At 49.1% G+C, this 16,380-nt stretch overlaps 1 protein-coding gene across 2 annotated transcripts in view; it reads left to right on the plus strand.

The window, feature by feature from the left end:
- Positions 1-267: 267 nt before the first annotated feature.
- Positions 268-16,380, plus strand: part of Wwc1 (WW and C2 domain containing 1) — a 152,588-nt gene continuing 136,475 nt past the window's right edge. Inside the window, exon 1 of one of the 2 annotated variants that reach the window (XM_038327022.2) lies at positions 268-623. In XM_038327022.2, the coding sequence (XP_038182950.1) occupies positions 505-623 (119 nt within the window). In that variant the 5' untranslated portion in view covers positions 268-504. The remainder of the gene's footprint in view (positions 624-16,380) is intronic. The other variant, XM_038327024.2, reaches the window with a different exon arrangement.

Raw genomic sequence — 16,380 nt, forward strand, 5'->3', positions numbered from 1 at the left:
GACCCGCCCTCGCGGCGCTAGGCGCGGGGAGGAGACCCGGGAACCCCGGAGCCCGGCGCTCCGCCTCCCGTTTCCGGGGCAGCGCTGTTACCTGCACCGCCGGAGCCACACCTGGCGGAGGCAGAAGTCTCGGGGCGCACGGCGGGGCGCCGGCTGCGACTGCGGGAGGCGGCAGCGTGGAGCGCGGCGCTCGGCGGCGGAGGCAGGCGACAGGCGGCGGCTTGGGCCGCTCTCCCGGCCGGCTGGCCACACACTCGGGCCGGCTGGGCGCCGCGGCGGGCGCACATGGCAGCGTGAGAGGCGGGCGGCGCTGGGCTGGGGCCGCAGGGCCGCATGGACAGCGGCGCCACTCCGGCCGGCCCCCGTTAGGGCCCCCGATCCGCGGGCGCCACCCCACGATCATGCTGCCTCGGCGGCCGCCTGGACCCAAAGCGGCCGGCCCGAGCCGCTGAGCCCCGCGGCGGCCGCGAGCTGCATGGGGGAGCGCGGGCCGCGCTCGAGAAGATGCCCCGGCCGGAGTTACCCCTGCCGGAGGGCTGGGAGGAGGCGCGCGACTTCGACGGCAAGGTCTACTACATAGACCACAGGAACCGCACCACCAGCTGGATCGACCCACGGGACAGGTAGGACCCGGAGAGCTCCGATCCGAACCCGGCACCGCGCCTGGGCCGCACCTGCCCTTGGTGTGCAGGGCAACTCTGCGTGCCTCTTAGAAGGTCTTAGTTTGCCCCCTTCACACCCTCACCCCTTCTTGGGCTGCACTTCTGCCCTAAGAGCTGCAGAGAAAGGTGGACGCCAAGCGGGCCGCCCAAAGCCAGCACCAGGTGGAGGACTTAGGCCCCAGTGGCACCTGCCCAGAGTTTTGACCTTAAGCTCTAGAGGAGTCCCCGACCCCTTTATAAAGAAGGGTCTGGCCAGGATGAAGGCAAAGACCAAGTCAGGTGAAGCGAATCTTCCCTGGGGACTCCCCTGTCTGAGAGAAGGTGGTTCTGGTATCGAGGGGTGGTAGGGAGCCCAAGGGTCGCTAGGAGACTCCTGGAGGAAGGACATTCTGCTTGGCGAAAAGAAAGCAGCTTTTTGACAGGTGCTTCGTTGGCTGCTGAGAAGAGCTTTGGAACAAGTCTGGGGAAGCCGGAGGTGGGAGGGGAAGGAGGGAGCGGGGGAGGGCGAGAGAGGGAGACTGGTTCTCCAGGAATCTCACAGCAAGCTGGAAACTGCTAGGATGCAGATGGAGGTGAGAGGCCTCTGGCAAAGCCCTGCCAATACCCTCCTCTCCTCCCTTTCTCCTTCCTGGGGCCGAGGCTCCTCAGGCAGTCCTGACCTTGGTGGGCACCTCGCTGGGTGTAGTTTTGACTGAGGCAGGCAGACTGTCCCAGGAATGTTGACTTTTCACCTGGTCTGTGACCTTGGGGGTTAGGTGCCAGTGAAGCACCATAAGATGAAGGACCCGCTATATCAAGATTAAAGAAAAAACAAAAAAAAAAAGCAAAAAAAAAAAAAAAACCCAGACAGCATAAATTCCATTTCTCTTGAGTACATCCATCCATCCATTCATTCATTTCATGAGTGCTATTCTTTGCCCAACTCTGGTCCTCATGTAATTTGGAAAAGAAAAACCTAACGCTCCAGAATGTTAGGCAGGCTGCTTTCATCTTTTTGCCTCAGTTTCCCTTTGTGTCTGCTTAATAGTTTGCTTGGAAGGGAAGGAGTAGTAATGAGAACTCAAAAAGACAGGCCAGCCAGGGCTACAGAGTGAGACCTTGTATCAAAACACAAAGCAAAACACAAAGTTGCAAAGGACACAGAAAATGCAAGCCCAATTCCTCCCCATGCTCCCCCAACTTAACACCTCTGGCTCTTTCAGTGGTTACTAATGGTGTGTGTGTGTGTGTGTGTGTGTGTGTGTGTGTGTGTACCCTCGCATGTGGAGGTCAGTGGACAACTTACTTGTAAGAGTCAGGTTTGTTCCTTCCATCTGGCAGCCTCCCGTGATCAAATGTCTTTCCCTCTGAGCCATTTCACCAACTCCCAATTCCTATTTTCCCTTATTTATTTATTATTTATATATTTTGGTGGGATTTGGGGTTTTGTTTTTTGTTGTTGGTTGAGGGCTTTCTTTTATTGTTGCTTTTGTTTTTCTTTCCTTCTTTCTCTTTCCTTCTTTCTCTCTTTCCTTCTTTCTTTCTTTCTTTCTTTCTTTCTTTCTCTTTTTCCCTTTCTTTCTCTTTCTCTCTTTCTCTCTCTCTCTCTCTTTCTTTCTTTCTTTCTTTCTTTCTTTCTTTCTTTCTTTCTTTCTTTCTTTCTTTCTTCTTTCTGAGACAGGGTTTCTCTGTGTAACAGCTCTGGCTGTCCTGGAACTCACTCTGTAGACCAGGCTGGCCTTCATCTGCCTTGTCTCTGCCTCCTGAGAGCTGGGGATAAAGGCCTGAGCAACCACTGCCCAACTTGTATTTTGTTTTTTGTTTGCTTGTTCGTTTTTTGTTTGTTTTGGTTTTATTTTTTTTGGATAAGAGCTTCCCGTGTATCCTTGACTGGCCTGGAACTGGCCTGGATCTGCCTGTCTCTGCCTCCAGACGGCTGGGATTAAAAGTTCATGCCACTGCATCTAGCCCATTTTCCCATTTTTAAACACAAGAGAAACTCAGAAACCCAGGGACGTGATTTGCTCTACTGTTTGGCTCTTTCCACTTTTACTAAGTTGTTATTCTCTGACTTCGTAACCTCTGCTGGTGTCCTCCATTCTTCCCCATGCCTCTCAGGTCAAGGTATCCCAGGGGATCTAGAGCTGTGTTGGTGAGCTTGGCAACCCCTTTCCCTTGTCTTCTCCTTAGAACGGACAACTTCAAACTTGTGTGCCCTACACTGTAAGTCCCAGCAGTTGAGCATGGGTGTTGCTAGAAGGAGGATGTCATGTTTATGGGTGAGGACTACCCTGCCAGCCTTGATGAACATGCATCTGACGGAATAAGACAACATAGAAAATACAAGTAATCCTTTGCCCTTGGAAGAGGGCAAGTGAACAGCCTCCCAAGAACTGACGTAGCTGGAACATAATATCCCAGGTTATAGAGTTATGTGCCATATTCATAACTTTTGATATATCCACCTGAACTGTGGCTTAATGCTTGGCTTCACTTCAACTCACTTAAAATTTTTTGTATCATTTTAACAAATGAGAAACTATTAATATACACTGTCATTAATAGAAAAGAATCTTAAAAAAAAAAAAAACCAAAATTCTACTTTGACTAGATAGTATGTCTTACTTTCTGCACCAAGCCAGACCCAAGCAACCTCTGTTTTTAGGCAGATTGGCTTGGTAAGAAGTCACAACCATGACCGGTGCTTGATGGAGATTCTTCTTTATTCTTTGTTTTTATACCCTCTGCTCATCCTGCCGCCACTGGGTTTCTCCAGGGCCCCTGGGAGTTTTGGGATGGAGCTGTGTGAATGATGTTTGCTTTTCTCTTTGAAATCTCTTTTACACCTGGTTAGGGGTTCTGCCTTTTAACTGCCTGTGTGGGCATGGGCTCGTTGCTTACCCTCTGTAAGGTCTGAGTCTGCCTGGATGATGGAAGAGATTGGCTAAGTGTTCTCCATGGGCTGCTCAGAGCTTTGGTTTCAGCCTTCCCATCTCTCCTTACCCTAGCTGATTCTGAGGAGAAGGAGCTATGATGGGGATTGTCTAGGAGCATGAGCAGGGGGCAGCTGAACAAGGCTGAAAAGAGCAGACTTTGTTTTGGGGGGGTGTTAGGGAGGGGAGGCAGATTCCCCCAGAGTGGTTAGTTCCATCTCCATAACTAGTTAGTGGTGGGAAACAAACAAGCGAGAAATCACATTTAAGGAAATTGCACTCCTTAAGAGTGTGTGTATCTGAGCCCACATCACAGCCATGCCCGCCCATTCCCCCGAATTTCAAAGAAGTCAGTCAAATGGTCCTTCAGTTGGAAAAGGGATTTCTCAGCCACCAAGGACAAAATAGTGTCTCTGGTTACCAACCCTAAAGAATGTCTTGGCACATTCCACCCTCTGGGACTAAGCTGTTTTGTGTGCTGTCCGTGGAGCTGCTGGGGGTAGAGAATCCAGTTTTCAGTTCCCCCTTTCACCAGGGGAGTGGAGGAGCAGCCAAGCTGCCAGCTTTGCCAGCTCTCTCCCCTTTTCACCCAGCGAAGACCGGGAGGCTGGAATTCCTGAGGACGGTTGTCCCAACAACGGGAGAGGGCCCAGTGGGCAGCTTGGACCCTGCCCACTGGGCCAAAGGCTGCAGTAGCACCCAGGCTTTATCCAAGTCAAGGCCAATCAGGGGAGGGGCAGGTCCCTAGTGAACCAGGTGCTGCCGCAGGCCATCCCTGAACACCCCCTTCAAGCTGGGTGCCTTTTGCAGGTGAACATAGGTGCTTTTGGAAGCTGCCAGCCAAGGACCAGCCTCCCGCATGTGTTCAGCTTCGTGGTATATAGAAACAAATGCCCCAATTGTTGGCTGAGGATGAGTGAATATGGGGACTGGCTCTACAGAGGAGATTCCTGGAGGCTTTGTGCTTAGATCTTGTAGGAGCTCCCTGAGAACTCAGCATTTTCTGTGTTCGAGCAACAAGTCCTGCAGACCCAGGTAGATCGGGACTTGGCGATCTCTTCCACCACCAAACCGCCAACTGCTGTCAACGTGTTCAGAAATAAGTTTTGTTGAAAGGGCTTGAGTAAAGGCCTTTGTGTTCTAGGCCCTGTGCAAATGAGGTTTTCTGCACACAATCCTGGGCCCTGTGAACTCCAGGTTCACAACTCCTGCTGTAGACAAACTTGAAAACTGCTTGCTTGCCACCCTCTCTCGACTTTCTGTTTGGTGGAGAACAGGTAATGATTGAGCCTTCACTGTATTCAGGAGGTCTGCTGAGAGTTTTACATGGGTCATTAGCTCTGTAAATCCTCCCATCAGCCCCGGGACTTGAATTATCTGAGGTTCTGGGAGACTAAACGCAGTGAAGCCACACCAACTTTACTTATTAATTTTCAGAGCACTGGGGATTGGACCTCAGGCCTCCGGCTTGCTAAGCAAATGCTCTATCACTGAGCTAGTACTACCCCAGGTGGATCACCCAACTTTTGTAAGAAACTGTACGAGTATTAGACAGGCTGAGTCTAGAAAGAGCCTGCATTTTCTATTTTACGCATTTATTTATTTATTAAGCAGTATTGGGGTAGAGCCCCCATTTCTAATGATTGAGCTGTTCAGCCTCCAGCTCCAGCCCACCAAGTTGCTGACTCAGGACCTCTGCTCCACCATGGGCAGGAATTTGGCCTTGGGAAACGGAACTGAACCAAGGATGGTTTCACTTACCTGTGGCCATTCTGGTGTGGCCGTGATCAACGGGGGTGGGGGGTGGGGGGGGAGCAGGGGGCAAGTACAGATAATGGAAAGAGGGGCAAGCCTTTGGAGCCTGGAATCTCGGTTCTGCCACTTGCTCTCTAGTGACCTTGGCAAGCTTACAGAGCCTCTCGGCACCTTGGTTTTGCCTGCTTTTTTTTTTTATTTGCTTGTTTGTGTGTGCCTGCGTGAAGAGTTCCATATAAACCATCAAAGGAGGCCATGCGCTTTGAATGAACAGAAGCAGTTAGGTGGGCGGGCCAGCATGAAGCCAGGTGTGCAAGAGGCACTGGAGAGTGTCAGCTCTTCAGCTTTCACTAGGAAAAGTACCTGTGAAACACCTAAGTCAACCAGTCAGTTGGAATGGGCCCTGCTGATGATGTAATCCAGGCTTCTGATTTCACTGATGGAACTCAGACAAGAGACTTACCCAAGGTCACACAGCCAATCGATTTCAGCCTTGAGTAAAGGTCATGTCCTTCCTTCTTTTATGGAAACTTTCCCCTCTAAACACCAGCTCCAGGTTCTCCTAACCCGTGGTGATTTATATGGTGAGCTAGCTGCTCTTTGTTAGCGTTTCGGTCTGTGCTAGACAAGCAAGTCTCATTCGTGTTAAGTCATTTGTATGTTGCGTCACGGGAATCTGCAATGTGTGGGGCAGTGAAAATGCCAGTGGTCCCATGACAATTACTGTGTTTACTGGTTAAAATGGATCTAGGGACACTGTCTGACTGTTGTCACTTTCCAAGTTTCCATTGTGACATGCTTGCTTCCATGGCTAGTGTCACAGGCCTGCTGGGGAATTTGCCCAAAGGCGTGTGTTCCATGCTTACATTCCTAATGTCCCATTACATTTACACTTGCAACACTGATACCTGCATGCAGGTTACTTGAGAGATTTGCTGCCAGTATCTGGGCTTGAGTTTAGCCAGGTGTGATGGAATACCCCTGTATTCCCAAGCACACAGGAAGCTGAGGCGAAAGAGTAATGAGTTTGAGGCTAGCTTGGGTTATATAATCACATGACATCCCTACATAGTCCATAGACATCTACTATGCAAGGGAACATCTTGTGTCAATTTCAAGCACTACTTGAGATAAACAAGAAGAACAGAGAGGTGTGGAAGTCCGCAAGTGTCTAAAGCGGTGACGTCATGTGTTGATTTTTCATTCTGAGCGGCACTACGGGTTTAGCTTTTGTGGTGGGATATCATTTAATCCTCTCAACAGTATACAGTCAATACTGTTACCCTTCCCGTCTTCAGATGGGGAAACTTAGAAAGGGTAAGTAATAATTAATACCCAGCAAGGTGGGCCTCTCAATCAATCAATACCCCTTATCTATTAGCCATACCCTGCTCCAGATTGTCCACCCATGTCGTGCCCACAACCAGCCCTTTAGACAAGTTAGGCTTTCATTACTACATATTCTCGGAATGAGCAAATCTGACATTGATCTCAAGGGAAGATGCTGCTAAAGTCCTTTGATAGGAGAAGCCAGTGGGACCCTGTGGCAGCTTAGAAGACTGTTTAGAATCTATTCTACCTTCTGGGCACAGAAGCAGTGGGGTTGAGAGACCACAAAAGGAGGCAGAGACTCTGAAAGAGGCAAAGTTGTGCGGTGAGGTCAGGGTTGTTGCCAAGTCACTTGGGCAAATCTGCTGCCACGCAGGGAATGAGTGATGGAGGAGGTCGCTCTTCTCTGTCCCCATCCCTCCCCCTTCTAGGAGAGGGCTTAGCCAAACTGACCTGGTTTTCCAATCCCCTAGGGTCCCAGGTAGCCGTGAGAGAAACACTACTCTTTTGAAGAGAGAGAATCAAGTTGCCTTAGTTACCAGGAAGGCTGGCATGTCAAATGCAGGTGCAGGGAAGGAGAGACAGACTTGGCTATGTGAGAGCAGGAGGTGGCCAGCGTGTTGCTTCAGGGAGAATCCATGGGCAGGATTTTGATGACATTTTTCGGGAATGATAACCTCATGGCTAGAGGCTGTCTATGGAGAGCATCAAGAGCTTTCTGATGACATGTGGCAGCTTCTCAGCTCTCCCTACCCCGCTGTCTCAGCAAGGGGCCCAGATAAGTGGAATCAACTTCACTTTCAAGTGGCCTCAGTAGCATTTCTGTCATCAGCAAAGGGCTCTTTGATGAGGGAACATGTCTACTTGGTTAGGACCAAGAGCTGGACCAGAGCTGAATCTACATGAAAATATCACACTGTGCCTCTCCCGAGCTTGAATCCTTGTTTCAGAATGTGATAGCGGGAGAGAAGACTTAAGATTTTATTAATAAACCTCTTCGTACAAGCTATCTAAGCCTTTAGCTCCGAGGCGGAAAAACCTCTTACCAAAATAATGCAGTGGGATGGGAGGATGGGATAGGCATTCACTGTGATTGGGCAAGGAGAACATTCTGTAAAAATGCTGGTCTGGGAAGAGTAGATGGGCAGAGAGAATGAGGAGGAGAGAACAAAAAGGACAAGTGTGTGGAGTCACATGCTCCCCCTGTCCCCCCACCCCCAGTACCTCCCAGATGCTTCTACCCGTGACATCTCCCAGTTGGGAAGAAACGGGATCTTTCAGTTTCAAATGTCTGCCAAAGAAAAGGGACGGAGGCTTAAATTCTCACTCAATGGTCAGCCAGGGAGGGGAGAAATGAAGCTGCATCAAGATTAGGGATACCTTTGTTGGCTTTTTCTTTTCCCTGGTCTCCATTCATCACTCGCTGGCAGCAGGGACACCAGGCCAGCGGCAGCTGCTGACTTTCCCCAGTCGGCTGCCTGCTGTTGTCCCTCCCTGGTTTGGTAGCAGTCTCCCTATTCCCCCACCCCCACCCCCAACACCTTGGCTTCTCCTGTTCTTGGGCTATCATTGGGGGATCCCTGGGATTCACTGACTGGCAACTGACTTGGAGGGATAAAATATCAAGACACAGGCATCAGGTGTCTGCTCCGGTGAGGTGGCTGGGACAGCCTTCCCACCCTGCCTCTGCGGGTGCTATATTATCAAGCTCTCTGAGCATTTCCCTGAGTACTCCAGGAATTGCCTGCGAGTGTCTGCCTTGCCTTTGGGTCAGGAAGCAGTACTGAGAGCCATAATTGGAACGATAGGGATGCTCAAGAAAAATGATTATTTTTAATGATGTTAATCCAGCATCTGTCATGCGCCAGGCTCTATTGTGCACCATCGTTCCTGGCATTTTGCAAATAGGGAAACTGAGGTAGAAAGAGGCCAAATGACAATTCCAAGGTCCCGCCGGGTGCAAGGGGTGTTAAACTCCTCCCATCCCTGAAGACTCTCCCTTTGGGTTCTGATAAAAGGGAAAACCGAAGAACAGGGGCCTTCATAACTACAACAAAAGAAACAGACGTAGCTGTCGGCACACGTACTATGTCACCATAGAGAACAATACATGTACAGTTGTAGCTTACCGTAAGGATGACCATCCCATTAGTCCTGTACACTGAAATCGCTGGGGAGTAGTTAAGTCTGGTCTAGCACTCTCGCCTGTAGCAAGCGACATTGAACCAGCTCCTCCTCCTCAACTGTAAACTAGGGAGGCGTAAAATAGGCCGTGCCTACCCCGAAGGTTTAATTGGGGATAAGATGATATCAGTGTGCAAGATCACAGCACACTGCCTAATAAATAACATGCTTTACAAGTTAGGCCACTACCAGTTAGACTAACTTAATCCACCTGCGCATCAGTAGAGGCGCTAACCCCCACCGTTGCCTCCTTTCCAGCTGAAGTCTCTTGAAGGCCGTAGCTCGCCCGAGCCATACTGACGTTAGTGCCTGCCAACCATCTTGGCAGCGCTCATCATGTGAATAAATCAATAAACTTTTCCTCCCGGGTCTTATCAGAGAGGCAAGCCCTTCTTTGGAATTTCTAGAGTGGACTGACTTGCGGGTGAGCTGGCACCAGGACTGTGTGTGAAGCTGGGAGAAATGAATTGTGGTTGTCATGGCAGGGCTCAGAAGACTTCACATGGCATTCTCCTGTCACTGCTCTGTTAGCGGGCCGCTTCCCTCCCTATCTTTCCCTTTAGCTGCTGGGGAATCTGGGGATTTGGGCGTTTTTTGGAGGTGCAGAAGGGCCCTGGCGTTTATCAGTCCCACCCAGCCAGGTGTCGGCCATTCACTTCACAGGTATTTATGGAGCGCTTGCGGTACCGGGGATCAGAGCAAAGTCCCACTGCAGCGGGGTGGACGCTCGGTTGAAGAAGACTAGCCAATGGTTAAACAGATACTTGCATTATGACCTGAGACTTGGTTCTCTTGAATTCCTTTACCCACGTGAGGAAAACAGACAGGCCATGCTGGTGGTATGAATCTGGATTTGGAAACTAGAGACCTTTGCGCCCGCCATAGGGTGTTACTGAGATCTTGCGGTGGCGAGCCGGTTTGAGTGCTGGGAAAGTAAGTTGTGAAATGCAAAGTCTCCAGTTCGTGGGATTTACTACAGGTAGGTGAGCAACATAGCAGTCTCGAAACTATGCAAATACAGCCAGAGGTGCCAGGCCCTTTGAGCCCATTTCCTATCTCCCCTGTCTCATCTCGACACATCCAGTCATTTAACAAATATTTATTGGACGGTGCGCCTGGAATATGCCAGCCTGCATTCCACAGTGGTGATTCAGCATTGAGTATGACTACGAACGTTGTTGTTGTTGTTGCCCTCGTGAGGTTTGCCTTCTGGAGCACTGATTGCCAATCTTTAGAAGAGATCAAAAGGTCCTAGAAGATACTAAAAAGTCTTGGAACTGGAGGTGGAGTCTGGTTCTGGCTCGAGAATATTTGTGTCCACCAGGTCAGTCAGGCTGTTGGTCTCTGCCCTACACCTTGAGAACCGATGTCTTGACTCATCCAGTCACGGCAATAAGAGTCGGTACCACGGTGAAATGAGTATAGGTCACGAATAGTGGTGCTACTCCATACATGAGTGGGCCTAAGGAAGCAGTTTCATTACATTTCCGTGAACGTTTGGAGCGTTCTTGTTTCGGTTTCAATAACCGAATCATGTGCCTACTTTTTAAACTATGTAGCCCAGGCTGGCTTTGAACCTCTGATCCTCCTGCTTCTGCCTACTGAGTACTGAGAGTGTAGGCCCGCACCGTGACGACCGGATACGTAGACCTGTAGGACTTTTTGTACCTGTTGAAACAAAGCATACAAGCTGAGAAGGGTCTAGAAGCCCGAAGGTATAATCTTTTGTTTTTTTTTTTTTTTTTTTTTTTTTTTTTTTGTTTGTTTGTTTTTCGAGACAGAGTTTCTCTGTGGCTTTGGAGCCTGTCCTGGAACTAGCTCTTGTAGACCAGGCTGGCCTCGAACTCACAGAGATGGTATAATCTTTTGTATAGAATCGATCTGTCTGTGACTGCGCTCCCTGCTGAGCTGTGCACTGAGGAACTCAGAGCTTCCTCACCCCTGGAAACTTTCATCTCTGTCACTTCAGAAAGTGCAGGGGCATCGTGTTGGGAGAAGGCCAATGCCTCCCGCTCTGGAGCCTTTAGCGCGGTCCTCTAGGAGACCTTACCTTCTTCACTGCACTGGCCAGTACTGCATGGTCTTTGGAGCAGTTCTGTGTGGCCAGTTGAATTGATCCTCATCAATGTATGAACATTTTAATATTATGTCCCTGCGTTGACTGTTCGAGCCCTTCTTTTTTTAAAAAAAAATTATTTGTTTATTTTGTATACTGTGTTCTGTCTGCATGTATGCCAGATCTCAATATAGATGGTTGTGAGCCACCATGTGGTGGCTGGGAATTGAACTCAGGACCTTTGGAAAATCAAGTAGTGCTCTTACCCTCTGAGCCATCTCTCCAGCCCTCAAGCCCTTCTTTAGACACCCCACTGTCATTGCTCTCGCTCTCAGATGAATTGAAAAGTTTCCCCCACCTTCCTTGCCTTGGTTCCACAACACCCTGTGAGCTATTAGAAGAGCAGGGTCACCTGGTTCTTCTCAGTTCTAGTTATTGGTTAGTTCAGTGGCTAGCATGTAGCAGGAGTACTTGAGCCAGGAGGTGCATGCTGTGTGTCTCTCTGTCTCTGTCTGTCCCCCCGCCCCCCGTGTGTGTGTCTGTGTGTCTGTGTGTCTTTCTCCCTTCTTTCGAAATAGGGTTTCTTTGGTAGCCTTGACTGTCCTAGAACTCACTCTGTAGACCAGGCTGGCCTCAAAACTCACAGAGATCCACCTGCCTCTGCCTCCTGGGTGCTGGGATTAAAGGCATGCACCACCACCGCCTAGAGTGTACTGTTTCTGATCCATCCTCTTAGCAAGTCTGCTGCTCTTCTTGTGACTGGATCTCCATAACTCCCCAACAGGGAATCAAGGACCTTTGATATCTTTGCATAATAGCGAATAGAGAATGTTGTTGAACTTTGGAAACAATAGAGAAAGGACAGTCGTTCCCCTAATGCTACATATTAGAGCCACCCATCACTGATGGGAATATTCAAAATCTGCCCACATAGCCCTCTCCTGGAGATTTTGGCTTAGTTGGTCAGGGGTACAGCCTGACTAGGATTTCTAGAAAATGTCCCATTGAGAAAAGGGTGTGGTGGTGCACACTGGTAACCTCAGCACTCAGGACAGTGGCTCTCAACCTTCCTAATGCTGTGACCTTTTAATACAGTCCCTCATGTTGTGGTGACCCCCAACCATAGAATTATTTTCGTTGCTACTTTATAACTGTAATTTGATACTGTTATTAATTGTAATGGAAACACCTGTGTTTTTCTGATGGTTTTTGGTGACCCTTGTGAAAGGGTTGTTTGACCCCAGAGAGGGGTCAAGATGCATAAGTTGAGAAATGCTGACTCAGAAAGTAGAGAAAGAAGGGTGGAGTGTTTGAGGTCACTCTGGGCTACATGGCAAGTTTCAGTTCGGCCTTCAGTGCTTGCAAGGCCCCGCCTCGAAAAGAAAAATAGAACAGAAAATTCCCAGTTGACTCTGGGATTCGTCTAGATTGGAGAATCACAGTTATAGTTAAATATCTGCTTTCTGGTCTAACTTGAATGAGATGGTGCGAGAGTGAGCATCATCGCAAAACTCATCGTTAAACAGTTCTACTCGGAAAAACTGAGGTGATTCAAGAAGTGTTAAAAAAAAACAGTTGCCAGAGGAGAAGTGGGTATCTAGGGTACTTTGCTTTTCGTAATTTGCCCTCTTCTATACCCATCTTGGTGTTGCTTTCCAGATGTGTAGAATATCAAAGACTCCTTTTTGGCTGGATGCGAAAATCGAAAATCTTCCATTCCCATTGTGTTTGCGATGCTTTGAAATAAATTGTTCTAAGCTGTTTGTTGTCGGCCTGAGAGTGAGGCTCAGCTCCATCTCCACCAGCAGGACTGGCTCTGGCTTCCACCCATGCACCTGCATCCACCAGCCTCTTGGAGGGCGGGTGCTGGTGTTCACCCCTTCTGCACCACAGCTTGTTGACCAGCACTGATACTATCTAACGCTTATGAAGACTTTACATTGTGTCAATTCCTTGGCTGGGGCAAGAACTCTTGCCATCTCCATCCTGCTGATAGGGAAACTGGGGTACCAGGAATTGAAAACTTGCCTTTGGCTGCAAAGTGGCAAAGTTGTTGTGTGAATCACCTCACCCCCTTCAGTTCTTCTCCATTCTAGAGGTCAGGCTAGGCTAGCTGTTAAGGAGAGCAATACTGAGTCAGGTCATTTCAACCATGGCTCCCTCCATAGCTTCTTGTGACCCGTTCAAGACAGCCACTTGAAGTCACTTAGGAATTGCTGCTTGCTCTACTGCCGCATTAGCAGCTGTGCCTCTCAGTCCGCAGGGTGGGTGAGCTCTTCTGAGTCTACTTAGTCAACATCCTTCCTGGTAATGGTTTCCTTGGCCAAAGAACCCATCCATGGTATAGACGTCCTCCTTCTTAGAGACCCTGTTCTGCTTATTGGAGCTTCATCGGGTGATTTAGCTCCAATCACCCTTGCTTGACAAGAACCAAGTCTTGCTGTGGTTTTAGGGGCAAGGATATCAGCTTGGTCTCGAGCATTTTTGCTCAGCCACCGGGACATCCCTCAGGGTGTTTGTTTTGAGTTTGGTAGAAGTCAAGTGGGTCATCTCGGACTTAGGTTTACTGAACAGGAAGTGGGACTAGCCATGCGTGGATCACCTTCCGCTTGCATTCATCAGGTAGAACTGGAACTACAATTCTAAGCCAAGTGTGGTGGCACACACCTATAATTCCCCAGTGCTTGGGAGGCTGATGAGACAGGAGAGTCACAAGTTTGAGGCCAGCCTGGACTAGATCATGAAACCCTGACTTGAAAAGAAAACAAAACAGAAAGAAAAAGAATTCCATGAGGTGTGGTGTGTGTGTGTGTGTGTGTGTGTGTGTGTGTGATTCCGGATGGGCACGGTGCAAGGATTGGGTACAGCAGTGAACAGAGACAGACATCCTGCCAGTGCTTCCAGTAATCAAACAAAATGACCGACTAAGAGAACACAGAGTAATGTGTTAGAAAATAGTGTACCATGTCAATGACACCCAAGGTCAAAGGTGCACAGTTGGAAAGATTCTTAGGTGGAAACGTGAGGGTTGTTTTTTCTTTAGTTTAAACAACTCCTCTATATTGACCACCTCTACACCTTTTTAGCCTTTCTTCATCACAACCACGAGTCCATACTGGCAGTAAATAGTATTCCTGACTTTAGTCAGGGAACTTTCTTTCCCCCAAGGCAGTGTGATCTGTTGACCTGCGTGTCACTCTGGAGAGGGACTGAGATGCAGATTCCCAAAGCGATTCAACCTAGTCCAGATCTCGAGATGACCCAACGCTGGGGAAAAGACCTCCAGTGCTTAGGATGGAATCTTAGGGTGGCTCACTACTCCCCAAGGGGACAGATCTGTGCATATCACAGAACAGATTCCAAGAGTACTGTCGATCCCTCAGCCTTCCCTACAACTCACCATCCATCCCTTCTTGGCTCTTCCGCCTGAGGCCCCCTTTCTCTCTCAGGCTTCCTGGACTTGTGTCTGTCCAGATTCCATTCCAGAATAGGGTTTCAGCCTGTATACCTTGTCCCATCCCCGCTTACCTGGAGAACAGGAGGTCTGTGACCTCTGCCTACAGCTCCCCATGCCTCAGCCCTTGCGCCTGTCCTCTTCCGCTACCGGCGGAGCAAAGTTCCAGCGGCATCCTGAGAGGCTGCACAGAGGTATCATCTTGCCCTTCCTGTAGCAGTCAGTGCTTCACCTTTGACCGATGGTCTTCCACTGACAGGGAAGTGTGGGGAATTCTCCCTCCTGTCCCAAGTCTCCCAGTCATCAGGCGTCCCGCTCTCAGGAGCCCCTCGGGCTAGGCGCTATATGTAAGTTTCAGCCACCTTTCAGGTCTCATCTTGGTCTCAAGTGTGTTGAAGCATGCTGTTCAGATTCTTTTTTTTTAAATGTATATTTGTGTTTTGCCTGCGTACATGTCTGTGTGAGTGTCAGATCCCCTGGAACTAGAGTTAGAGACCATTGTGAGCTGTCATGTGGGTCCTGGGAATTGAACTTGGGTCTTCTGGAAGAGTAGCCAGTGCTCTTAATCGCTGAGCCATCTCCCCAGCCCCTGTTGTTCAGATTTTAAAGGTCCATGTGGGATACAGTGCAGTGTGGGCCTTCCTTTTGCCTGGTTCCCATCACCCCTACCCGTAGGCAATTGCCACTTCCAAAAGCATCCATCTCAAGTCTCCCCTCCCTCCACCAAGCTGCCAAATTCTGTCCCTTTTTTTCCCCCAGGTTTTGATGTCCCATTCCTTCTCCTGTGTTCTTGCAGGGGTCGAGGTAACAATAGAAACCAAATGAGAGGACTCTCTGTTTTCCAGCCTGTGCTCAGCTTGAAGTTCCCGTATCACAATCCAGTGCTGATTACCCCCTTGGAGGCTGGCCTGTGCCCCTTTTCTAAGCCTCATTCTCCTCACTTTAAGACAATAATAATAAAGTGCTGGATTTACTGTTGATGTTTTATTATTTTGGTGGTGTTCTGAAACCTGTTCTTACTCCGCAGCCCAGGCTGACCTTAAACTGCTGGCAATCTTCCCACTTAGCCTTCCAAGTGCTGAGACTAAAAATATGGACTATTACTTTTTTGTTTGTTTGGTTTGTTTTTTGAGACAGGGTATCCTCATGTAGCTCTGGCTGTCCCGGAACTCCCTCTGTAAACCAGGGTGGCCTCACAGAGATCAGCCTGCCTCTGCCTCCCAAGTGCTGGGACTAAAGGTGTGCACCTTCACACCCAGCTATGAACTATCACTTTAAAAAAGAGCATTTTGAAAGCTCTTTTGGGTTGGCGAGATTGCTCTGTTTGGTAAAGTACTTGCTGTGTAGGTGATTTTGAGCCTCTGTACCCAGCATAAAAGCCAGATGTGGGTAATGGAGACAGAAGTGTCCCTAGTGTTTGCTGGTCCAGCTGAATTGGGAGCTCCAGGTGCCCTGAGAGACTCTATAAGGTGGAAAGTGATTAAGGAAGATGCTCAATGTGAGCCCCTGGCCTGCACACACACAATGTGCCTTTCCCCCTTCCCCCACACAAACATACATATACACAGTCATACCCACAAAACACACAAGCAGATGAGTAGCCCTTTGTGGGCTAGGTATATAGCTCAGGGGTAGAGCACTTGCTTGGCGTTCATAGTTTATCCTCAGTGCCACAAAAATGAGAAACACACAAACCTCCTTGGCTCTCTCACACGTACTTAGATATCTTGGGTTGGGGACGATTCCAAAAATAGCAAAGATAGCAAAGTTGTAAAACTTCTATGCAAAATTCCCTTGCCTCCTTTACCTTGATTTACTGTTTTGCTCGTCAGCTTGCCTTGTGTTCTCTCTCTCTCTCTCTCTCTCTCTCTCTCTTTCTCTCTCTCTCTGTGTGTGTGTCTTTGTCTCTCTCTGTCTCTCTGTCTCTGTCTCTCTGTCTCTCTCTCTTTCACACACACACACACACACACATACACACACACACACACACACACACACACACACACACAACATCCAACCTAAAGGCTC

The sequence above is a fragment of the Arvicola amphibius genome, chromosome 4 (genome assembly GCF_903992535.2).
Source record: "Arvicola amphibius chromosome 4, mArvAmp1.2, whole genome shotgun sequence".
NCBI lineage: Eukaryota > Metazoa > Chordata > Mammalia > Rodentia > Cricetidae > Arvicola > Arvicola amphibius.